Source organism: Vidua chalybeata, chromosome 20 (genome assembly GCF_026979565.1).
Source record: "Vidua chalybeata isolate OUT-0048 chromosome 20, bVidCha1 merged haplotype, whole genome shotgun sequence".
NCBI classification, from domain to species: Eukaryota; Metazoa; Chordata; class Aves; order Passeriformes; family Viduidae; genus Vidua; species Vidua chalybeata.
The window spans coordinates 4022883-4048763 of record NC_071549.1 but is presented as its reverse complement, the minus strand read 5'-3'; the positions used below and the strand labels follow the sequence as shown (position 1 = coordinate 4048763).

Here is a 25881-nt window from a genome sequence, read left to right as displayed (position 1 = left end):
TCCTAAAAATGAATTAACACAACTCTTGCCTAAGATAAAAGATAACTAACATCTGAACCACACTTATCTTTCAGCAATTAATAACCACTGTGAAAGAATATGCCCATGTTTGCATTGATCTCCCCACCTGCACTGCAGCAAAACCTTGTGCAAGTCATGCTTTTCTTTGAGATTATTTTCTGAATCAATGAATGGAATTTTCCAGAACACTCTAAATAAAATCCATAAAAGAATCTGAGTAGGTGAGTAATGTCTCATTCTGCAAAATTTTTTTCCAAATAAAATCAGATTAGTGAAAATCAGCTCCTGCTTTAAAGAATTTAGTCTATTATCCACAGGATTATGATGGGCAGAAGGAGGCAGATTCAGGAATATAGTTAAGTGAACATTTTTTCAGAGACTAATAACAGATAATCTTGAGTCCCCAGGAGGGCAGTGTACTGCCATAACCTTTCATGCCACTGTGTGAAGCCTGACTTTTTACAAAATGTCACTTTTCTTACCTCTAGGTCTCGGAGAAGCCAAGTCTTACTGAAGCCAGTTCCTTTGCTACACTTCTTCACTAGAAGTTTGAGTAAACCAGACTGAAGAAAGGCAGACTGGATTTCCTTAAAGCCATGAATCTGCACACACAGACACACACACACATAAATAACTAAAAAAGGAGCAATGCATCACAATGATTGTGAGGTCTTGTCACACAGCCTTGAGTGAACTTCCTGCCCAGATGAACTACACTGGGAATCCTTTCCTTTAATTTCCTTAAAATAAAAATCTCCACTTCAAATCCCTTAAGGGATCTATGACGTGCACAGAGCAGTAACTGAGAATCTGTTTTGATCTGACACTCAAAAAAAAAAAAAAATTCCTCTTCAAAGACTTCAGGAGTGAGAAAAGTGAGCTTCACTCCATAAAATGTTATCTCTAGGAATTTCTTCCTGAGCTCTCCTGAATGGCTGGCCCCCACAGAGGAGAAGCAAAACAACTTCCAACTCAGACTCACAAAAGCTATTTAAAGCCCAGCAGCATTTCCAATCCCCTACAGACTGGGAAGAAAGGGATCCAGCTGTGAAAGAAATGCCCTTGTGGTAATTCCCCAGTGTGCTCAGTCAATACCCAAATTCCTGCAGCACAGGGTAAAACATGAATTTTTATTTCTCTATCATATTGTGTGTCAGGTACCTTCAGAGTTCTGTAAAGCCCCTTCAGAGCCAGTGACAAGACCCAAGTTGTTTCCACTGCCTCAGCATAGCTACTGTCCATGCTGGTCTGCAGGAGGTGGGTGGAGATGAGGACAAAGTGCTGCAGGTACTGTCTCAGCTGGGTGTGGGAATCACTGCCTTCTTGCCCACATTTCTGAATCAACTGATAGTCTTTCACTACAAGAGAGAAAAAACACAATTCACTTGGTTCACATCAAAATGTTGTAGAGTCATCTCTTAGTAGATATGAGGAGGTTCAGACATGAGACATCCTTACATCAATCATGTTGTAATAAAGGTCTTATACAAAAATTATCTCAGATTCCCTGAACAGTCAAGAAAGTATTTCATTTTTCAGTACAAGTTAAAAATCCCCAGGTCACTTTTGGCAACAGCACATATTTGCACTTTAGCAGTACAGCATGCAAAGTAGCTCATGTTGTATTTTACAATTAAAATGGGGAAAATTCTGACCTGCAATTGATATGATGAAATAAATACTGCTGATCTTACTGTTTAAAATGTCAACAGTTAAACAAAAAGAAAAGCTTTTATATTCAAATCTTCCTTGAATATCAAAAAGTGGTTTAGTCTGTTGATTTTTCCAAATGTCTTTTACATAACTTGAGTAGTCAAATCTTAGGACAACCTTTGCTTTATTAACTTCACTATAATAGGTCATATAAAGAGAAAAGCCCTTGCTCCTAAAAACCCATTTGTTATATATAGTAAATGTTTCACTTGGTCTCAAATTTTAGGGATATCCAAACTGTTTTTAAATTAGCAATTGTTCTAAAACATTAAGCACAGGCTCGTAAAGAATAAGACAAGCACTACACAAATCTTGAAACAACAAATCTTGAAACAGAAACAACTGCTTCATCTTCATCAAAAGCCTATTTCTGAGTTTTCTCAATTAATGGAAAGGTCTCAACAGCTTTCTAAATCCTTTTCTGAATAAAGATAATTGAAGTAATTACTGCAGAAGCCTCACAATTTGGCAGTGACCTGCAAGCAGAATTTGGTAACCTACGAGCAGAAAGTCAGGCAACTTACTAATAATGGAATTCAAAGTCTGCAGACCTGCACAGTGGTCTAGTTAACATTTGCTTTTGGGTATCTGTAACAAACTGTAAGGAAATACTCTGTGATTCTCTGATAAAACAAAAATGTCACAGAACCTGTTTTTCTCTTTCGGGTTTTGATGTCTACAACCACTGCCCTGTTCTTCTCAGTGAAGTGCTTCAGGATGATCACATTGTGAGGCTCATTAGCATTGTCCATGTACACAGAACGAGTGCCCATACACAGCACCTGAAATGGCAGCAAAACTTCAGTTAGGATTTGGAATACTTATTTACAAATATACAGCCATGTCTTATATTGGTTACGTTTGCTTACTCTTGCTATTGTATTTTTTAGCTGAACCACTGCTTGATGCCTGGTATTTGCTGGTCTTTAGAAAATGGAAGTTCAAGTCTATGAAAGAAATGTCTACAACAACCAACTTAATGTTACATAGGCAATGTATCAGGTATGAACATCAAGATGGAGAATGGATTGTTTTGCTTGTACAAAAGTCCTTTAGATACTGAAACAAATGAAACTGGTTTGCTTGTAGCAGTTATAAGCAGGATCCAAAGAAACGCCAGGCAAAACCAGCTCATTATTCTTCATCAGATCAACATTAATTGTGCACAAGTAGAAAGATGTGAACTCTGGCATACAACAGGTTTTGAGAGTTTATAAAGGTTGTCTCCCATTGATGGAATCTGTAGTATTTAGAAAGAGATACCTAAAAGCTTTAATCAGTTCTGTTTCCTATAGGACTGACAGGCCACTTACCTCAGGAAAGCCAACCAGCACCAACAAAGTGAAGATGTTGGTGTGCTTTAGCTGGAAGGGCAGCTGCTTAATGCAGTGGTCAGTGAAAGCAGCAATCACATCGTGCCACTGCGCAGAGGAGTTCAGGGAGCGAAGGATGTCTGCCATGGAGCTTGCCCAGTCCAGCCCCACACGGCTGCAAAGCAAGAGCAGGCTGCGTCAGGAGGGCTCACTGCAGACTCACCGGAAGACACTCCTCCTCAAGACAGCATATCACTGGTAATCTGTCACAGCTGCAGCTTTCAAATTACTACAGAACTGTTTTTCCAAATACTTAAAGCTTTCATGCTGGCTGACAAATGAATTCTGCTTTGTTTTCCATAAAGCATAAATGTTATTCTGTTTTCTGAGAGTGTCTACAGTCCCAAATCAAAGTATGCTTGAACATTGCTACTGTTAACTCTGAATTTTAGTTCAGAATTCAGAAGTTTCTGTTTGCATGGCAGCAAGAGATTTATTTCCCATGTATGTGACCACCTGCTCACTCTCTGGATCACACAAATAACCTACAGGGACTGGTCTCTTACACTAAAGTTAATTTTTGAGAAAATCCTTTCCCTCACCTTATGCTCTGGATAGTCTACCTTTAAATTTCATATGCTTTTCTATTTGTTTATGAAGCCTCCCTGTAAAATACAGCTACAATAAAAAATAAGTCACATTTAACAGGCATGACATGAATCTCAGAATGCTTGAGAACTTTCTCAGGATCTTCAAAATCTGTCCCTCCCTGCTGTTTCCAGTGCAATTTTACTGTAAAAAAACCTCTCTCTCAAATACTCTTGCATAGAAGGGCCAGATCCAGAACTCAGCACTGGAGATAGTGATGTGACACACCCTCCTCCTTCCCCAAGTTACACAAGAGATTTGTAACAATGTAAGAGAATGCATGTCTCACAAAAAGTAAAGGACTGTATTTTTGGTTTTCCTCAGTTTCCAAGCCTCACTTCCTCCTCCCTGATATGGTGTGTAGGTAAACACAGGAAATTAGGCCACTCTTCAGCAGCCAGCCTTCTTGTGGAAGGAAATTAGGATTCCCACTGCAACAAAGGCTGCAGATGCTAAGCCCCTTCTATGACCAGAGTACAGTTTTAATTACCTTTCTATTAAAAAGCCTCTATGCACAAGGCATACATGAAAGAAAATTACTGTTCAGCAGAGTTTAACTAATTAGGTTAAGGTAAGAAGCACCTGTCTAAACACACAGCTCCCAGACTGAACAGAAGATGAGTTGTCTTCCATCCTTCTGGCACTGTAGACCCATCTCCTGGTACAAACAAATTATGTTTGGCTGAAAGGATTTTAGTCACAGCAGCATCCACTTCTGCAGGCATAAGCCTGAGGATTAACTGGCCCAGGAGTCCCAAGGTTAAATGATAAGTTTCATTCAGGTGGCCAGCATTTGAGATTACAACATGAAACATCAGTGGAAGTATTTGCTCCAGGTTGATCAGAGACATTGTGAAGCCCTGCAGAGAGAGAGAAATCTCAGTGAAGCAGGGAAAGAAAACAAAATTTTTAGTCAAAGTCAGCACATGCAAAAAGCTTCTGTTCTGAAGGTCTTTCAAATGGGACAGAAGGAATGAGAAACTACATTCCTGCTTTTGTTATTGGCCTGTTAGTGTGACCTGACATGTGAAGCTAAACTGAAGATTTAAACTCTGCTAAACAGTTAAGACTCTATTTCACAGATACATTAAAATCCCCTTCCCTCTCCCCCCACCCAGGAACAAGCTCTTATATTCCTTAGTGATATCAATGTCTGAAGACATTCTAATTCACATTTCATAACATGTAAACAACATGGGCCCACATCCCACATTTAATTCCTGTGAATTTTATTCATGTTATTTGTGCACATAGGAAAAAAAACCCAGATGGAAGTAAAAAGAACTAACTGATTTGAAAGGTGGCAACATAGCTGCCAGCAACCCCAAAATCCTCTTCTGAGAGCATTCAGCAAAAACTTGTTCCTGGCTAGGTATTAAAACCTTCTCTGTTGGTTTTTGGGTTGAATCCTCTGAGACGGAGTCACCTGCTTTGTAAATAAAAACAAAATAAGGAAATCCCCTAAATTACATTAAAAATAAATAAGTGATAGCTTAATTTTTATAATCCAAATCTAAAAATAAATAGAAATTATAAAAAAGAATTATTACATTTCAAAAATAAAGTCTTTATAAAAAAGTGTATGGAAACAGAAGGTAAAGAAATTTATACCATCTAGTAAAACATATATAGGACAGTGCTAGACAGATCCATTTAACTTTCAAAATTCTTACAGTCCCAGTCTTTAACAGGATAAGACATTTATTTTCTGGTTCCAAGTGCATCAGAATACACTAGTGTTGTGTTAGACCAACAGGGACTGTTACCTCCATACATGGATAAATACTTGTGGAAATCTACTCTGATTTCCAGACTCCTTTAAACAGACTGCAAGACACTTTTTTGAAGCAATGTCTGTCAGGTTTTCACAAAGCAGACACAGACATTTGAAAATATGCAAAACTGGATTAGGAATAAAAAGGACAGTTGTTTGCAGATGAGTAGATAGTTCTGTGACAGGGAAAATGAGACATTATTTTTTACCTGTTGCAGGAATATTCCCATCCACAGACAATTCTGACTCTTGTCTCACAACAGCTTCCTTTGCAGAGACAGCTTTGATTTCAATTTCTTGTTTTCCTGCTTTATCTTCTGCAGGAGACTGGATTTCCTTGTGAGTATCTCCTTTCCCCTAAAAATAAAACAGAAGTACTAAAAGATTAAAACAAAATGTAATACCTGCAGGAACATGCATGGAAAGAATTCAGTCATCTGCACTTGACAAATATTTTTCTTTGAGTATCAAAACCTTCTGCTGAAGAATTTCTTGATGTATACATGTCTTAAGCTTCCATACAATTAAATTATTTTATTTTGCTCATATCTCCCTGCATAAAATTATTACACTATAGTAGTTTTAAACACTGTATAAAATTGTAGGAAACTCATACTAATACTCAACACTGCTAACAACCAGGGGAAATGACAGCTCTTTCACAAAGAACAAGACATGCCCCTCTCCTGCAACACTTTTGTGAAAATCAGTTCAGAACAAGAAGTTTTTGATCAGCCAGACCTAATGAAAAAAACAACTCCTTTCCCCCCCAGTTTTTACCTACAAATGAAATCATTACTATCCCTTATCTCAGTCCCACATTCAGAATAGGGTGTTTAATGAAGATGTTTAATATCAGATGTCTGGTGTCAGGGGTTCTGGAGATAACAGGTACTTACACTACGATGCACCAAAGAGCCTGTGCTGTGTTTCTCATCTCTTCCCTTCCCTGCTCTATCACCAGGATGACTTTTTGGAGCACTGTTTGTGGGAGGACTGCCTGAAACAGTGTCATTCTCTGAGATGGACTCATCTTCTGGTAACATGCAGAGGAGAGCTAAATTTTTCAGTCCTGGGAGCAAAAAAGTTATGGAAGTTATTTAGCTGTTGAGTGGCAAGACAGACAAAAAGCAGAACTGAAACACTATAAAAGAGAACTGCAAACTTCTTACACAATTCTTTTGAACATTAACTTCATCAAAAACATGTTTTCTATCGAGCTCATAAATTATGTAGTTCCATTAAATACTAGTGATGGACAGATGGTGACATCTTTATCTTTCACCTCAAAGATGCCACTGGGGTAGAGGTTTTAATTGAAGAAAACAGTAGAGTGTAAATTATGAAGAGCAAATGACATTTGTCTTATTTTTCAATCTTTTGACTACCTGCACAATAGAATTGTATAACAAGATTGTTAACAGGTTGTAAGCAGATTAATTAATGAGTAAGTATTTGGGGGTGGTGGTGGTATTTCAGTTGTATTAGAGCTGCTCACAAAAACTACCAGCAAACTTATTTGAATTTTAGTCTAAAATTTTTGATATGTTCAAAATGGATCCCTATTGTATAACCCTATTTTCTGTAGTAGGTCTTTGTTCACAGAAACCCCTATTTCCAGACAAATGAACACCACTGCCAGAAATTTATACCACAAACACAGCTAAAAATCTCTTCCCATGAGATGCAGAACAAAAAAGTTTTTCCACCAAGTTACTTGCTGTCCTTCAGCTGTCAGTGATAGATTACTGAAAGAACATGAAGCTATATTGACTGATCCCTTTACAACAGCTAAGATGGAAAAAAAAACAACCAGAGACTTGCCAAGCTGTGTCCAATGTTTATGTAAGCATAAAATTAGTTTTCTCAAGCACTCTATTTTCCATGTTCCAACGACCCTGAACGACACTTGTTCTACATTTACTTTCTACATAAACAGTTATTCTCAGTCAAGTACACAGTAGCTTCCCCTTTCCTTTGGAAACTTTCAAGTCAGTAACCACAGACATTTCTGACACTTGTAGAAAGCATTGTTCAGAGCAGGAGGAGCTGACTCACCTTTTCCGTGCTGTGCTTTCATCAGGCAGTCCCCAATGAGCTGAATGCACTGATGCTGCAGAACTCTGGCATGACTGAGGACCTGGGGATCCAGTTTCTCTCCTTCTACTTCCTCCCCGTTTGCCAGATCTGCACTGTAGAGGGTCAAGGCAGCAAAGAGCAGCCAGGAGTAGTTGTGGACATAGGGCTGGATGAGGCGCTGGCGGTCACTGATGCGGATGGTCACCATGGGATACACCGTGATGCTGTGGGTGGGCAGGTGGCTGAAGGACAAGGGACATCGTTTAGAAATGCAGCTTTTGGTTTTTTGCTAACCTACATAATCAGTCAACACAAAATGCCTTCACAGGAAACCACTTAAAACAACACATTCCAGAGGTTCAAACTGTGGACCTGGTTTTTATGACCTCTGCTGTCAAGCACTGAAAACTGTTGTTTTCCACAGTAGGGAGTGTTTCTCCTATCCTGTCATACAGGACTGGTAACTCCTGCTGCAGCTTTCCTAGCCACATCCAGAAAACAATTGCTGCCAAGTGACTTCAGAGGTTGAGGCAGGTTTCCAGACGTTTTTGCCAAACTGGTCCTGTCTTTGTTTCCCCAAAGGACACCAAGGAGATGTTCTGATGTCAGACACAGCTTTATAGGAAGTACCATGACTGATTGTATTTAGTTACTAAATACTGTCTTTCTGCCACATGGGGGAAAGTAAAATCACATTTTTAATACCTGTCAGAGTATTTCTTTGCATGATAGCATCCATAGCAAAGGTCAAAGTCATCACAAACATTGCAGTTCATTCTCCGACCTATGATAACTCCTTGGCAGTGATCACAGGCATATTCCATATTCACCATTTCATGGTCATCCTCATGCCCTTCAGGTTTAACTCCACCTGTAAAGAAAGACTTCCCTGTAAAGCTTTCTGCCACAGGACCTTTCCTAATTTCAAGTTCACATTCATACTAGGGAAAGAACAGTTAAACATTTCCAAAGAACCAAGAAGAAAAGTGTTTGACTTTATTTTGTGTATAATTGTCCTGGGTTGCAAGATGTGGCTGGGGGTGTGGATTCTATTGCCATCTGTTAGAGGTGGGGCAGTTATCTTCTGTTCATTAGGCAGTTCATCTCTCCCACAGCCAATCCTCCCTCCAGGAGATCTCTTCTGTTCATGGCCACTGAGTGTCCCTGCATGGCTGAGAAAATTCCAGCATCCCATGGGGAGAGGCTCTGCCCAGGGGAGCAGCCAAGCATTCCTACCTGGATCCAATCTGACCTCGGAACAGCACAGCAGCCTTTGCCCACTGCATTCCCAGAGGAGCAGCTTTCTTCTCCACTGCATTCCCAGAGGAGCAGCTTTCTTCCCCACTGCATTCCCAGAGGAGCAGCTTTCTGCCCCACTGCATTCCCAGAGGAGCAGCTTTCTGCCCCACTGCATTCCCAGAGGGAGCCCAGGCCCATCCACAGCAGCCCTGGAGCTTCAGAGGAAAACTCCAGCCTTGTCCAGGATCCTGCTCCAGCAGAAGCACAGCTGGCACTGCAGGAGGGCTGAGCCCCCATGGAATGGCACTGCTGCCACCACCCTGACCCACAGCCTGCCAGGGCCTGCTCTCACTCTGGCAGTGTTGTTTTGTATTACTGCATTTTTCTATTTTTATTTTCTTCCCTAATAAAGAACTGTTATTCTACTCACATATCTTTGCCCGAGAGCCCCTTAATTTCAAAAATTGTAATAATTCAGAGGGAGGGGATTTACATTTTCTATTTCAAGGAAGGCTCCTGCCTTCCTTAGCAAACACCTGTCTTTTCAAACCAAGACAATAATTTACAAGATACTGTTTTGGCTTCAAATACAGGGTTTTGAGGGGTTATTTAATGGTTCTTACCAAGGAAACAAGTTTTACACAGATCCATGTCATTGCACTGCAGACAGCGGTAGCGATGCCACGGCGCGATCTCATCACAGCCATCACAGGAAATGTCTACGTTTAACAGGTCACAGTAACGAGCAACAAACATGTGCATCTACAGCAATAAACCAACACAATTTACTTGAGTATTATTTTCTGACTTTGAGAAAGCTTCAGACAGGAGGCAGAACATTTCCCCTGCCAAAAATGAATGGCGCTATTTTAATCATTTTGGACTCTTGAAAGTCTACAGAGATCCAACTAATAGAAATGAATGATAAACCAGACTTCTTTCTGCCCTTTAGGCTTTTAAAGATCTCTTATTTACCCTTTCTGCAGGTAAATAAACAAAACATGAGGTCACCTTTCTCTGCTTCTCTGGGTCAGCTTGAGCTATCTTTTCATACCAGGTCTCAAACATTACATCCTGACATTCATCCATCCATTCACAATTTTGCTTGTAGTCTGCAATTTCATCTTCTTCACTCCACTGACTAAAAGAAAAGCAAGCTTAAAATTAAGTTTGAATGCTATCAGGCTTCCCTTTAATAAAGCTTTACTTTTTAATGAAGAACAATATGCTGTAAGATGCTAATAAAAACAGAATTGTGAGAATCCCATTCACTTGGCTAATAAATGACCATACAGACACCTGCTTCTTGCTTCTGTGACATGTTCTTAAATACATATGGGGACCATAATGCAAAAATCAGGAAAATCTACTCTTACTAAACAGCTTTTGGAATGCTGGCAAATCAGACGTTTTAAATTTTTAAAGTTTTTTTGACCTTCACATTTGCTCATGTGCAAGTACAACTACTATAAAATTGCCATATGAAGGTGTTAAAAACATTTGATATTCATCAAGGCAAAACACAGTATTATATACCTCCTGCTACACTGCTAAACAAGCAAAGTGTTCCAGTAGTAATCAGGTTAAACTTAAAATTCCAATAGTTTTTGTACCAGCAAAAAAAATTGCAATACTTCAGATAAGCCCTTGGATACTGATCAGAATTATGCCAAACTTGTTTATAGTACCCTTACTGCTTGGTCCAGCTCGAAGTTCAGGAACCTTTGTGGGTCAAATGGAATCAGCATTTAGCAGCATGTGAAAGCTGCATTCCTCCTGACTCACCAAATGACACTGTCATGGGTACTGATGTTCTCCTGTGATGTTGTCATGAGAAGATGTGGCAGCTGGATCTCAACAAAGAAGGAAAGATCACTGGGCTCCCAGCTCATATCCAAGAGGTGCAGGAGAGCTGTCTGCACACAGGATAAGGCAGGAAGCAACGACCTAAATAAAAACAAAAGACATTAAAACGTGACAGCTCTAAAGCTGACCTAAAGTTGAAAGATCTAGAGTTGAAACTGTGTGTGGAGAGGAAGGGTAGAAAAACCCCTGCACACTGCTTTTCAGGCTTTACTATGCATTAAAGTAACTCTGTGGCAGGAACTCAGGTTTATCAAAGGATTCAACTTAGACAATTTAGCAAGTACAGACTATGGAATTTGAAAGAAAGACAGTTTTCCTTCTGGATTCAGTTAAGATCAAGCTAATGGTGTTGCCTGAGCATTAGTAAGAGGATTTGTCTCTTCTCTACAGTACAGCATTTTCCTGGTATTTGCAGGAATTTATTCTGTTTGAAACCTTTTTGACATTTTCACCTGAAACTGAACAAAGGACTTGAAAGTTATTGTCAGAGAGACTGACATTATAGCCATAAAATTCTCATTTCTCTTGGACACCTGGCTATAAATCCTCCAAATTCTAACCAGAATGTTGCCAAAAAATGAGTTTTAACATGAAAGCATGGCTGCAGAACTGCCATGTTTCTTGTGGCACTACCCTTGCCCAAGTATTCCATGATAAATTTGCTATTTCTAGTATTTTACTACTGCACTTCAGAGACACACTGCAGAATTGTAACTACAAAATGCAGTAAGTCAAGTTTTTAATACTAATAAGTTTTTGTGCTTTTCTTTATTCCTTTAATAATAAAAAGCCAACTTGGCATTTTTGATCACAAGATCAAGGCTCCTCATTTAGTTCTGTAAATAATGGAAAGTACAGACAAAATTAATTAAGATATTAAATGGCAAATAAAAAATTACAAGGGAGGAGTTGTGGAGGAATGCAAAACAAACAAATAAAAAAAATCACATAAATAAAGCAAGCAATGTACTGTACCTGTCATTAATTGTACTAAATCCTTTCACAGAATTTACCAGGAACAAAACAAGCTGATAGTAAGACTCTCGAATCTCTTTGTGTAGCTCAGCACCACAGCCTTCCAAGTTTCCAAAGTAGCTGCAAATTAAAGAATCATTTTAGTAGCCTAGAATTCACTGTGATTTTTCAGGTAGCATGATTTGTGCAAATTTTACAAACAGGCTCTTTTTGACTCCTCTTCACAAGTGTGAAGGGTGTTAGTTTTATTTAAAAATGCAGTCTAGAATTTTCAAACAAAATGAAAGAATCCTTTACCAGGAATCAGAAAGAGAAAAGGCAAAGAGAATATTCTCACAGCATTAAGAAGAGAAAATTCCTTTAAATTAAGAAGTTGCTTTATGAAAATTTAATCAAGATCTTAAAGGAAAACAGTGCATTGCAAGATGACCACAGAAAGCTCCTGACAAGTGAGAAGCCAAGAAACAGAGTTGTGACAGCACTGGCCAGACATAACATAGAAATCAGAGCTAAACATATTCATGATATTCATGGCATGAACAGCTGTGCAACTAAGTCCCACTTGAAAATATTTTTTTTTTTTTAATGAAGAACACCAGATATGCCTACTAGCCTGAAAACTAACCTCAAGTCATTCATATTTTTATTATCCACATCCACGAAAAAGCAAAACTTTCTGCTCTTGTCAATATACATGCTGGAGGAACACAAGAACTAAGACAGCAAATCACATGGCTGAGATTTGCCTAAATAATTACTTACTTTGTAAAATCTTTCTGACAGGCTAGAAGTTCTAGGAGAAAAAGTACACAGGGTGGGTGAAAGCAGTGTGGCTGCCCAAGCGAGTCCAGGCACTGGCGGATGGTCTTGAGCACTTCCATAATACTCTGCCCTTGGGATTTTCTCAAAGCAAGAACCTTTAAAACACTGAAAGCAAAAAATATCAATGAAAACTTCAAAACACTGTGCTTAAAACAACACAAATAAAAGTATAATTCAAGAAGTGCTTGACTGGTTACACAACTGCTTTGTATCTGAATTTCCAGCTGTATTTCAGTGTATTAGTTGGAGTGAGTGATAAAGCTTCGAACAGAATTCAGCTCTTCCTGCACCATTCCATGTTCTAGAGCTCAAAACAGACAAGCTGAGAATTGCACATCTCTCTTTTGATTTATATTTTCATAATACCAGGTAATTTAATGAGAGATGCAACTTATCTCTATTTGGTACCAAGGATTGGAAATAGTGATACACCATGGCTTTACTTTTGTAGATAAAAAGCAAAATGCCTCTACAAACACATCTGAGGAAGCAAGACAATAGATGCCAAGTGACTGTTTTTTACATTCTGTTCTATGTGATAGAAGCAAATGAAATGAAATAGTGCTCTCTGAGTCCTTACATTCTTGTGAATAACTGAGGCTTGATACATAAGTCTGACAACTCTAAACAAAATATTCTGCCATATTATCTTGCTGCTAAAATATTTTATTCCACCTGAAGAGTTGTGAAGACAAGCTTCTGTATATTATAACTGACAACATTTTCAATTTGCTTACCTTTCATGTGAAAGTGATTGATCCTTAATAAAGTCTAATATGCTCTTCAAAATAGGATATTTTTCCTTCACAGTAGGCAGAGCTCTTGGCTCTTCCATTGACCTGAAGGACAGCAGCCTCAGTCTCCCACGGCCCAGCTGGGACTTCCGGGTAGGAGTGGAAGGAGGGGATGACACATCTTCTTGCTGTGAAGCTGTATTCTCAACAGGCTTACTGTGAAATGCAGCTGCAGCTTCTGCTTGGTGGAGGTCTGGAATTTGTTTAACTTTCAGATCAGACTGTGATGCTTGACTACCTTCTTTTGAAACAGGGTGAATTCCTGCACTGGACGACACCGATGGTGCTGCCTGGAAGTCCATGTCCACAGCTGATCCTTGTCTTTGGCTTTGATCACTCATATACTGCTGGGGATCATCCATGTCTTGGGCTTCCACACTGTCTGAGGCAGAATCTTTTGTCTTTGCTCTTATGGGCAAAAAATTCAGTAACAAAAGACTCTTCTGCACACAGAGTTTTGCTGCAGAATAAAAATTGGAAGACTTAAAATCACGACAATAGAACAACAAATTTGCTGTCTTAGGCTTAAGAAGAAAGTGATTTATCTTATTTCTTCTCAGTCAAGACAGCTAGAAAATACTGGTTTTTCTTGTTATATTGATCATGATGCTACCGGTTGCTTAAGTTCAGATTTCCAAATGCTAAATCTGAATAATCACACTGAACCATACGAAGTACAGAATAGTCAGTAAGAACACATTTTGTTCTAATAACAATCAGCTGCTGTTCTAACATCACTTAAATGTGGTAAGAAGTACCTACAAAAACAGATGAACTTAAGTTCAGAACCAGGTGACCTGAGTGAAAGGTCACTCCCTGCAGAACTTTCTTACTGTTTTCTGCAAAGAACAGCAGAACATAATCCCAGATAATTAATCCAATGTACACTAGGTTATCTCTTAAGGTATGAAAAACTAACCCCAGTTGCTAACTTACCTTTCACAGCAAAAATAATGCCTTCAGGTTTACAATGCTTTCCTAAGCTACCTGGAATGCTCAAACATACAAGGCAACACTCACCGAGAGTTTCTGGGTTCACCTCACTTGCTTCTGTGTTCTGCTTCTCCTCAGCATCATTTCCCCTCCCCATCAGGAATTTCTGCTTCATTTCCAACTGCAGACAGGATGTTAATATAGTTAAAATATTATCCTCTCTGTACCTCCATACAGCAAGGCAGGATGAAGACTATAATGATTGAAAGGAATTTAATGTCAGGAATAGATGACTGTAGTTACTATTCCCAACTGCAGAGCAAAGCACCCAGGTGCCTAAAGGAGCAGCACCTGAACTGTCAGAGCAGTAACAGCCTCACCCCGAGCTGCTTGAGCTTTGTAGGCTGAGGCCATTCCCTGTCTTGTGATTTGATGTGCACCAATCCTCCAAGGAAAAGAAGGTTTCTCATTTACCCTCAGCACTCAGGAAAATGTAGACATCTAGTTGTGAGATAAAGTTCTCCAAAAATATGTTACCCCCTAGCAAATTCTGTCAGATGCAAACATCACCTGTCATGCAATGGGTAAAGGCAATTAATCATCTTAACATGCATCTGCACCCATTGTAACTCCAGTACATCAACCTGCCAGGAATTCTTAGGCAGAAAAGAGGAGGGAGAAAGTCACAAGACAATGGAATGATGTTTTAAGACACACTTCTTTCTATGGTATACCTCCAAAGAGGTCCAACTGCAGTGTAAGAATCTAATTTACAACATAAGTTCTTGCTAAAATATAACACAAATTTAATTGATTTTCAGTCAGATTCAGTCCTAACTACTCATGATGATACATCTGGGGCTGAAGGAAGGAGAGGAGTGTAAGGATGCAATTAAACATTCAAGTCCAAAGTTTCAAAGTTAACCTATGTTCTAAGTGAATACAGTTGATGGAGAATAACTGAAGGAAAAACTGTTCCACCCTGCTCCTTAACATTGCACTGTAAAGTACTGAAGTAAATGACATTGATAGAGATCCTCCTGAGTGTTCTTACCATCCATATTCTAATGGAATCAGCCAGGGAATATACTTGTGCAAACTCATCACTCAAAGGCACCTTGCCTCCACTGTTGACTGGAAATGAGAGAAAGAAGAGAGTTCTGTTTATTTACAGCTCCATTTCATACAACTGCTTAACTAAAATTATGCTACAGCCCTCCCTTCATCAATTAGTCAATACTTGGAATTATACCTGTAATAAAAATAAGAGAATAATCCTGCCAACTTTCATATGTCATAAATACACAAACTGCACCTTGACTGATTTATTTACAAAGTTAATTTAATGAGTATCTTTCTCATCTCTTCCCAAAGTTGCTGCCTGAAGCCATGGAAAATAAAATCCTCCCCTATGCATGCAATAACACTGATGCAGACTTATCAGAATAATCAACAAATATGTAGTAGTAACTTAAAGCTCTGTAGATGTATTTGTTTTCTCTACTGTTTTACACTATGAATTTCTAGAAAGGACTTTCAAGACCAATTTGCAAAAATTAAAAACCTGACAAATCAGTTTCTATTCAAACTGCCCTGACAATGACTACGGAGAAAAAGATATTCTTATTCAGTCTTCCCTCTTTCATTCTCCCTTTCTAATTTTTGTCCTGTGTTCTTTTCAGCATCCCTTCTCCAAACTTCCCATACTGCAGGTGAACACAGGTCCTGAAATTACTCAGCCCCAGCAGGACCAGCAGATGAAGATACTGACAGAACAGTGGGATGGATTTCTCAAACACTCATTAATATTTGCCCAGTTCTCAATGTCACTCAGAAAATTAGCTCAATTATCAGACATAGACAAAATGACTAAAGGCAGCAACCACATTAGTCATCATATCAGCCTTTGTGTCAGTCATTTTTACTCATAACTTCACAGCTCAAAAAATAGCTCAATCATTCTACAAAAATGTAAAATGTTTAGTGTCAAAATTATGACAAAAAGTGAAAACCTAAAATGAAATCCTTCAAAACCAAGTAACATCTTACTCTCCAATACTTCAAATATATCAATGAACTTAATGGAAAGATGCTGTAAGTCAAAAAGTTGTTCATTTTACCTATTGAAAAATACATAAATTATAATACAATGGCCAGTAAGTTAAAAGCAAAATATTATCTTCTATTGGAAAAAAAAAATTCTGAGGATGGCAGGGCTGATTTCCACAGAATGGTATTTTTGGAGACAATTCACACCTCCTCCAACCCCAACAGTTAATAACAGAAGTTGCTGCTGGCTTTTTAGAAAAGGTACAATGTAGAAAATGATCCAAGAACCTCTAATAAGTGGAGCCACACTGTTCTGAAGTAAAGCCCCAGAGGACATTTCTATCCTCTTCAGGTATAGCTTTACAGAATAAGAGCTTCTGATTATTATTATTTTACCAGTGCCATGAAGACAAAAATGTATGTTCACAAAAAATAAACACTCTAGAGAGAAAGCTTACCTAATCTGCCTAAAAGATACCTTTCTACAGAACATCATCTTTAAATTGCCCCACTAAACTGATTTTTAAATGTTATAAACTAAGAGAGCCTTTTACAAACTGTAAGTCTTCATTATTAAGATAATCTAATAATATTAGAGTTACCATATTTTTGAAGCTTCTCAAATAAATCTGGAGTGAGATACACCAAAGCAGCAAATGTTGAGTTCACAGCTTGATCAACAGTAGGACCAGCAACTATATCTGTCTTTGGGGTCTGTTTTTTACATGCCTGTATAAGTCCTTTGAAAAGTTCAGATTTTTGCCCACTGAAGTCCTGGGCAGGATCTGATTTTGCAAAGTCGATAAGAAAGTTACGGCAGACGTCGTGGGGAGAGCTCCGAGCCTGCAGAGAAGGGTACAACACATCAATACTGGCTGAGAGAAAACAAAGAGCTGCAAAGTCAACTTGCAGTTTATCCACTGCAGCTGAGCAAACTGATCAATAAAAGACATCCCTGCACAAGATGGGGAGTGAATTAGATGATCTTTGAAGGTCTCTCCAAATCATTTGATGAGTCCATGAAAATGGAAACTAATAAAGGGCACAGAACAACAGTTTCTTTCCTCCTGAGTATTTGAATCCAACAGCACAAATATTTAGTTTAGCACAGCAGCATGAGCTTAAGGGCGTTCCAACTCCATAAAGCCAATGAACCTGTGTGATCCACAGGGATTCCATGCCAAGGGAACACAAGCAGTGGGTGAGTACCTCATTTTTGTCTTGGTGCTTGGTGTTGTTTTGCCTGGCTCCCGGGAGTGCCTCAGGACACAGCTGATGCCTGAAGACAGGTTTCCACAGAGGAGAATTGAGAACCGAGGTTACTTTCAAAGGAGGCAAGTCTGCTTCACTACCTAATTCTGCAAGAAATTCAGAACAGATCTTTCAGTTATAAAGTAATTTTCTTCATTTTTACAGATTACTGAAAATAATAAACATTAAACATCCAGTAGGGAAAAAAACTGACAACAAATTCACAACAAAACGTTAATGCAAATAGACTGAACAAGTAATTTAGCAATGTTCTCTATTTTTCTAACATGGTACAGAAAACTGATGTATCCTTTCATTAATGGCAGCATCAATATCTTACTTTAGAGTGACAACGTTACAATATGGAAGGACTTTAAATCAAACATTTTCACTGTATTATAATTACAGCAATTTTCTGATTTAAAAGAGTTTAAAAGCTTTCTCTCCTACTAAGCACCTAATTTGTTATATGCAAGCATGCTTATATTAAAAAAGGAAGAAAATATTCTCAAACACTTCAATTAGTTCCCTGAATTCACATGTAAATAGCTGTCTAATTTTCCAAGGTAAATATGGACCACTTGATTGGAGGAAGAACTCTTAGCCTTATTTAATTTCTCCTAAGTGGTGGATGGATTCAGATTTAGGAAGCTAGAGAGAAGTGTTCTTGCTTTCAAATTAATATTTTTTTAATTGTTTATTAAAATTTAATGTACTTATCTTCAAGGTCAAAATCCTAACTGTACTTAACTAATGTAATTAACCAAACTTAATTTGTGACTTCAAATTTCATTCAACACAAAACGCTCATGTGAAACTTAGAATCCTTTGTGTCCTAAGCTCTGTAATTTTTTCAGTTTGTTGGCTCCATATTCACACTCCCAATGTGGGGTGGATGACAGCACCAGGGAACAATCTTAAATGGGAAAAAAAAAATATACTACTTCATAAATGTAATTTAGCTTAGGATTACTTCCACGTGTCCATGTCTTCCATGGACTTGGAACACAGCAAGTCTTCCATGGATTTGGAACAGAGCAAGTCTTCCATGGATTTGGAACAGAGCAAGTCTTCCATGGATTTGGAACAGAGCAAGTCTTCCCCGTTCACATGAGGGAAATACATAAGGAACTCCATTTCCACAGGGGTTTCTCAACACCAAGCCCTTGTAGCTCCTCTCTGCAGGGATGGAGCTGTGGGAGGCACTCACCTCGCAGGGATTTGAGGGCCATGCTCCGGGAAGCCAAGCGCCCCATCAGCCGGGAGACAAGCAGCTGTAAATCCAAGCCCCAAGACACGGCAACGTCTGGGAGGCCGTAAGCAGTGACGGAAAACTTGTAGCCCCACTCATTATTGCTGCTGTCAGAGTGAAAGAGAAACTGCAGCCGTGGGCCAGCCTTAAAGGTCACTTTCTACAGAGCAACAAAACAGTCATTTTGCCAAATGTACATGACAGGAAAACGTTTCAGGGTAATGAATTCCCTTCAGCAACTCTGGGGTTTCAGTATTATGTTCTGGCCATAACAGAGCTAATTTCCCCCACCATCTCAATGAGAAACCCACAGTGCTAAGCAGGTAAAATTTCTATTCAAGAGCTTAATGAGCAATTTTATATATGATTGAGCTTTAAAAGTCAGAGCCACAAAAACAGAAGAGCAGCATCCCATTTGAGGACAGAGCACAGCCTCAGGAAGGGCCACAACTTGTTTTATGATATAAAAACTTGCAAGGGCAGAGTAAGTTTTACCCGTGTATTATTGGCATTTAAATATGATTATTCCTTTTCACTTTAACTGACTGCTCTTTTGGTAACAGGAGCAAAGAGGGATTCTTTACTCATTCACTCCTTTTATTTCCAGCATTGCAGACTTTCTTCCCCATCTCCTGTCCCCCACCTAAGAAACCTAATAAACACACCCATGCACAAAAGCACACATCCTTTTACATAACAGGTTTCCACAGGAATCATAAGGACTTCCTAAGACTGGATAAATAATTTGGTTCATAATTTTAAAGGTGCTCACCTTAGGCCATTTCTCAGTGCCAACCTTTGTATCGTAACGAGTTTTTGCCCCTCTGGCATCAGTAAACTCCAGGTAATCATACCTGTGAAAATTGCAATTCATTACTTCCAAATTTACTTTTTAAGTTTTGAGGGAGAATGGTTTTGTTTCTGGATTTTCACAAGTGCTGTATCTAAGTGCACACTGTCACTTCTTTCTGAACCACACCTTCATGTAACTGCTAAGGAGTTTATTTCATATTTCAATGCAGAAGTCCCAGCAAACACAGATCTGCCATCCTGCAGGACTCTGGAACTGGTAATGGATGCCATATCTAACATCTGGCAAATGCTTTAACTAAGCAGTAGCCTGATGTGTTACCAAGAGAAAGAGAGCAAAATAAATACCACAAGCACAAACTGTGGTGGTCACAGCATTATTATCAAACAGATCAAGGCCAAAGGAAGCAAAATTCATATGAACAGCATGTCTGTAAATTTGCCAGGAGAGGTAGCTTTCAGCACAAGGTCATTCAAAAATATACATTGTGTACTGCTCTGGACAATGAAAAAATTGAAATGGCACGTGTGGAGTGCACATTGAAACATGAATTGTCCCCTCTGCAAACAGACACTGGAATTTAACACAGCACAAGATTAAATTACCTTCTTTCAGTTTCACATTTTTCATCAAATTCCACCTCAAAGTAAGTTGCCCCATGACACAGGAAGACTGAGACCTCGTGGCAATTATTTTCATAGTTATGAGGTGATTCCATTGTCCAGGTTCTCAATACTACAGGCTGCTCCTGCTGCCAGCTTTCCATGTCTGTCTGTACAACAAAAATGCATTCTTAGATACAAAGGTAAGAAAAAAAAAATAAATGACCACACTAGATTTTTGTGTCTGTACTTTCAAGTTGCCAGATGTGCACACAAATGGCATTTAAAAGGCTACAGCATTGATTTACACAGAAATTAGCTCTGAAGACATCCTTGGTAATCATAATAAGGAAGCACTTCTAAAGCAAAACCCAGCCAGTCCACTGGAGGAGGAGACTCAGGAGGAGACTGTCTCACCCACAGGTGAGTACAAGTCTCCAGTCATGACAAAGAAACACTGGATGACTAATGCAGATTTCAACATCTATGCTACAGACACACAGATTTTATTTACATCACCACAAGCAGCGAAGCTAAAAATGTTAAGCATATACTATTTTTGTTTTCCTCTTCACCCACAGAATCCTCTCTTTCCTATCCACCTTCCAGGCTGCTCATTCCAGTTGCACTTTCTGACCACTTTTCCTTATCAGCAGATATGTTTGTCATTCTTCATTCAACATTTCATTACACATCCTACACTTTTAGAAGCTTTCTAGCTCTTTTCCAATGCTCACCAATAGAATCACCTCAGTTTTCTGTCTTTCTTGCAATTTTGCTTTTGTTTCAGAATGTTTAATAGTGCCCATGTCCTTAATTACCTTATGAGGTTCACTACAAAGGCTTTTCAGTGGTTCTATCAAAGTGCTGAATCCCTGTAGCAGAGTACAGTACGGAATGTCTAAAGTGCAAAAATCCAACAAGAAGATGACCTAGGAGCAAACACAGGTGTCAGGAAAATGCCAGATCCACACCCATGCCTCCCAGGAAGAGGATAAAATCCCATAGGTCACTTACCAGCTGACGAGTTGCCATAGCAAAGACAGAGCTACTTATTTTTTCAACTATTGTTTTGCCACTATATTGAGATAAGAGTGACTGCAAAATTGTTCTGATATTTGTCAGGAATTGGCCCACATCTAAAGAGAAAAAAAAAAAAATAATCTTTTATAGCTACCTTAAGGATTTGCTCCCACAATTCACTTTATCAAATATTAGGTGCATGGTGATGAGCACAAGGACAAATACAGCAGGAAAGGATCTGCTGCCCCAAGGCTGCAACACCCAACACTTCAGAGAAGTTTTCTGTGATATTTCTATTGTGGAAACAAGTCATGCTTATCAACAATATCACTGAAAAAATAAGGGATGAGTAATTCTCCCAGACTGTTTCAACAAGCTCCATGCATCCAGTAGTGTCCATACACTGCTAAGAAATGCAGCTGAAGTAAAAAGTGAGAGTAGGAATTTTTAACTACAGCCTTACTCCATTTTTAAATGTAATACAGGAACACAGCAAATTTATTTATAAACAAATAACATAAATATTGTGTAATTTTACATAAAATTACACCTTTGTTAAGTATTTGGCCCAATTTACTCAACACTGAGCTGCTGCATTATAAAAATCTAACAATCCCCCCACAAAAAAAAAACAACAAAACCCCTTCGATGTACCCAGTTTCTTAACCAACTTCTTGCTATTACAAACATTCAAGAAAGCACATATCACCACGCAGGAGTTTACCAAAATATGGGATGCTGTTAAATTAAAATGTTAAATGAAACCTGTAACTATTTGTTGTTTGGGTTTTTTTCAGTATTTGGCCCCCAAAACTTACTGAAATCCTTCCTGAAGATTCTCCCAACGTAAGATTATCAGTACAGCTAAAACTCCAGGTTGCTAAATATGCCTACTAATTATTTCCTAGAGAGATTAAAAATGCTATGACAGTTATGAGTATGCTTCAGGCAACCTTTGGTGATCCCTAATTATACTGCAATTTACAAAATCACATTTTAAAGTCCTGTATTGCCCCATATTTAATTCTGTATGCAATCCCAGCACTTACAATTTTTAAGTATTTCTACTGCAAGATCCTTGGCTGAATTATCAGTGCCTTTAAGCTGCAGATAGCACCAGGAAAGGAGGCTGCCCTGAACAGACCAGAATAAGGAAGACAAGACTGTGCCACTCTCTTGCTGTGCAACATCCAGCATCATCATTTCACACTGAAAAATAAGAAACATCCATGAATGTAATGGAGCCTCTTCTGCTGCAGCATGACACACAGTATGCACCAAGTAAGCTGGGATGGACACCAATCATCCCACTCACCCCAGAAAAAGATGAAATGCAAATGACAAGCAGCATGTAACACCCTGTAGCAAGTGATGGGCTTTGTTTTGATATATCACAACTTTAAATAGAAACAACTATATATGAGTCACTTGACGTTCTCAGCACAGTTTTTCTGCATATGTAAATAACTCTCCTTCATTTCCACCTCCCTTAGTGACATGCTCAATCCTAGCCTCTCAAAATGGAATGATTCCTTCAGTATCCCAGTGTCTCTCCATAGAGTCTTTTCAATGCTATGGAAAAACATCACATCTTACATATTTCATATTGGAAAAATATAATTCATTTCCTACTCTACTATTATGAAATGTCAGTGCTTAAAGGAAAACACTCAACTGACTGGAAAAGCTAATCCTACTGACTTGCACAGCCATGAACAGTGGCATCCAGGACAGGGAAGCTGTTCCTTAGTATCCATGGAAGCAGCTTGTGTTTGAGTGCCTCCAAAACTCATGACAAAGAAGCAGGAGCAAAGACAGTTACCTCTCTTGCTGCCACAAGCAGAAGGGTGTCCATGACTGATAATACTTCACTTATGTCAAAATTTGCAGAAACTCCTTTCTCTGGTAATAATAAGAGTCCACCTGGATCTTGATCACTAGAAAACAAAAATACTCTTACTAACCAACAACAAGGAGTTCCAAACAGTTCCAAACCAGAAATCTAGCATTTTTTGTGTCAAATCTGTAGAGATCCTACTGTGTAATTACAATGTAAATCAAAAGTTTGTGTTTTGATGACTCCAGACTAATTAAATCAATCCCAACCATCAGCACTGACGATTACTTTAAAAACTGGAAGACAGCCTAGGAGAAGCCTAAGAGCAATATACTGGGATTTGAGCACCAATCTTGCCCAGTGTTTTATAGAGCTATTCAGTTAGTAAATATATTGGGTAGTAGCATGTCCTTTCTAAACAACATTAGTTGATTACATCAGAGGATTATTGTTCAGGAAGTAACATTTCTAAAAAGGACTAAATACAAACTTATTAACAAATGTGGGGTCTCACACAAATATGCTCAATTTCAGGACCCCTTACCTGAAGTGGGTACACAACGATCTGAAGGCAAGATGTACAGATTGCTTATGTTCTTGCTCTGTGATGTTTTTCTAGAAAAGGAAAAATATTTATATTTATGATACATTCTGTTTTCGTCCTCTGTGACAAAGAATTCTAATTTCTGTGTTCTATTATTCATTTTTGTAAGAAAGGCAGGGTTAGCTCCTCTTTCTTTGGATAAGCTGCAGAGAGAAAAGGGGAAGGGTAAAAAGAGGCAAAGACAAAAAAAAAAAAAGGTTTTTACTTGAATGGGACAAAGTATGTATTATTTGAGAATAACAAGTCAGATTTGTCCTCTTTTCTGCATAAAGAAAGCAGGCACTAAACAAACAATTTCTCATTCAATGTTTACCATCATGGTGAAGAGCTGGTGTCGCCTGGTCTGTCTATCTGGGAAAAAAACTGCTGCTCCACTGAGTAAGGTGTTCTTAACTTCCTCTTTCAGCATTTTCATTGGCTTGAAGTTACTGTCCCCCATATCCACTACTGCTCATACAAAAAGGAAACAAAATTACAAGTTCTAATTAATACCTCATCTAATATATTAGAGGCATAACTGAATTAAATGTTAGTCTACACAGCTTCAAGCCCTTGCAATCCCATTATACACACAGAAAAGGAGGGGAAACTTTTTCACTTACAGCAAGAAGGATTTATATTATGAAAGAATGTATCTCTTCACCAAGTAAATGAATTCTAGGAAGATTATAACTTGACACTCATCAAAGCTAATATAATTTTCAAGATGTGACAGATTCTATATAAAGTGTTTTCCCTCTAGCTCGCTTCTACAGGAGACTCTTCAAATTACACTTGAATGGAGAGTGTGACACCCTACTCCAGTGAAATCTAATGTGTAATTCCCCTTCTCTTCACTGGCTCTAGAATCTTCCCTGTGTTCCTGTAAACCTCACAGTCCACTCCTGAGCTCATTTATACTGCTATGCAATATCAGAAATAAATAAACCCCAGTAATGTCATAGTCAAAGGGTCACATTCCCTGGTGGTACAAGCAGGTGACACATTCAAAAGGAGTTTTCTATTGCAGCTGTTTCCAGACCATGTTGTCAGAAAGTCTACAAAACCATTTCTTTGGGCCAAGGAAAAGTTTCTAGTGACAGACTAATTAGCACACACACTGACCTGAAGGAGAAACAAAGGAACAGGACCTGACTTGGCCTCTAGGAATGAGTATCTTTTCCCAAAATTTAATAGACAAAACAGTCAATATATATTGAATAAAAATTACCTTCACACAAATGTCTATAAAGTTCTTCTGCAGCTTCTGCGTGACCAGTTGTTTTGCTCTGAGGAGTTTCTTGAGGTTTAGCAGTTTTATTATCTCCAGTAAGTACAGAGAAGCAGCTCTGGAGAAGCTGCAACAGCAGTGTTTGAGCAAAGATACATTCTTCCCTTGGGCTGTAAGATACATAACAAATAGAAGCAAAAATTAGAAAAGCAGCTCCTTTGCACCAAATAAGTATTGCTATGAAAGTTCAGATAGATAAAAACCACTGAGTGGAGAGACATAGACAAAGGAAGTGTAGCTACCAGCTCAACTGATCTACAGCTTGAGCTTCTACATAACTTCATAGTTAGAAGTCCATATGGCAGCAGCAGGGAAATGTAATTTATGTAAATGATGTAGTTTAGGAAGAACAAACTGCAGTAACTAAACAAAGCATATTTTATTTATACACACACACACTGATTAGTGCTTCAGCAGACACTAAAAGAAGAAACTTACTTTTGGTGGAGTTTATTGTAAAAATTCCAGAACAGCTGCAAATCAAGGCCTGTGAAATCTAAAAATGACTTGTATTTTAATCCACTCTCCTTCTGCTGAACCTTAAAAAGGCAAAAAAAAAGCAGGATTGGAAAGTTTTATCTCTACAGAACACACTTATAAAACATAAATCTCTGAGCACTGGGCTTAAAGGAAAGCACAGCCATCTTTCCTATAAATTTGCAGCTAACATGAATTCCAGTTTAAGTTTTTTCATGGACAATCTGGTGCCTAAATGTGACAGTTCATGCTGAAACCTTATTCACAAAACCCTCCCCTCCTTCTGGATTTCTAGGATCCCATCCCTTTTCTCCACCACCAGAACACTTTATAACCTCTACCTCTCCATCTAATTTAATTGGAAGTAATAAACCTTCAGCAAACATACACAGAATTCTATTTTTCATAAATAAATTTTTCCACAACATGCTTTTTAACCTCGGTTCAGAATACCCCAACTTTTCTTTGCCCATTCACAACTGTTGTTTGCACAGCCTTATTCCTTGTAGCCTGGCAAACAGAAGCTTA

At 38.5% G+C, this 25881-nt stretch overlaps 1 protein-coding gene across 1 annotated transcript in view; it reads right to left on the bottom strand.

Annotated features, from left to right (window-relative positions):
- ZZEF1 (zinc finger ZZ-type and EF-hand domain containing 1) overlaps window positions 1-25881 on the bottom strand; it is a 56551-nt gene that overhangs the window by 13479 nt on the left and 17191 nt on the right. Inside the window, exons 14-44 of the mRNA XM_053961056.1 lie at window positions 25315-25415; window positions 24817-24986; window positions 23920-24053; window positions 23547-23617; window positions 22988-23102; window positions 22215-22374; window positions 21160-21281; window positions 20964-21074; window positions 20146-20312; window positions 19502-19583; window positions 18688-18889; window positions 17436-17584; window positions 16829-17069; window positions 15232-15311; window positions 14265-14358; window positions 13188-13704; window positions 12391-12555; window positions 11629-11748; window positions 10573-10734; window positions 9799-9928; window positions 9411-9549; window positions 8254-8419; window positions 7528-7790; window positions 6369-6541; window positions 5679-5826; window positions 4985-5124; window positions 4278-4555; window positions 3048-3222; window positions 2384-2516; window positions 1183-1379; window positions 504-623 (exon numbers count right to left, since the gene is read on the bottom strand). Of these exons, the coding sequence (XP_053817031.1) occupies window positions 504-623; window positions 1183-1379; window positions 2384-2516; window positions 3048-3222; window positions 4278-4555; window positions 4985-5124; window positions 5679-5826; window positions 6369-6541; window positions 7528-7790; window positions 8254-8419; window positions 9411-9549; window positions 9799-9928; window positions 10573-10734; window positions 11629-11748; window positions 12391-12555; window positions 13188-13704; window positions 14265-14358; window positions 15232-15311; window positions 16829-17069; window positions 17436-17584; window positions 18688-18889; window positions 19502-19583; window positions 20146-20312; window positions 20964-21074; window positions 21160-21281; window positions 22215-22374; window positions 22988-23102; window positions 23547-23617; window positions 23920-24053; window positions 24817-24986; window positions 25315-25415 (5025 nt within the window). The remainder of the gene's footprint in view (window positions 1-503; window positions 624-1182; window positions 1380-2383; window positions 2517-3047; window positions 3223-4277; window positions 4556-4984; window positions 5125-5678; window positions 5827-6368; window positions 6542-7527; window positions 7791-8253; window positions 8420-9410; window positions 9550-9798; window positions 9929-10572; window positions 10735-11628; window positions 11749-12390; window positions 12556-13187; window positions 13705-14264; window positions 14359-15231; window positions 15312-16828; window positions 17070-17435; window positions 17585-18687; window positions 18890-19501; window positions 19584-20145; window positions 20313-20963; window positions 21075-21159; window positions 21282-22214; window positions 22375-22987; window positions 23103-23546; window positions 23618-23919; window positions 24054-24816; window positions 24987-25314; window positions 25416-25881) is intronic.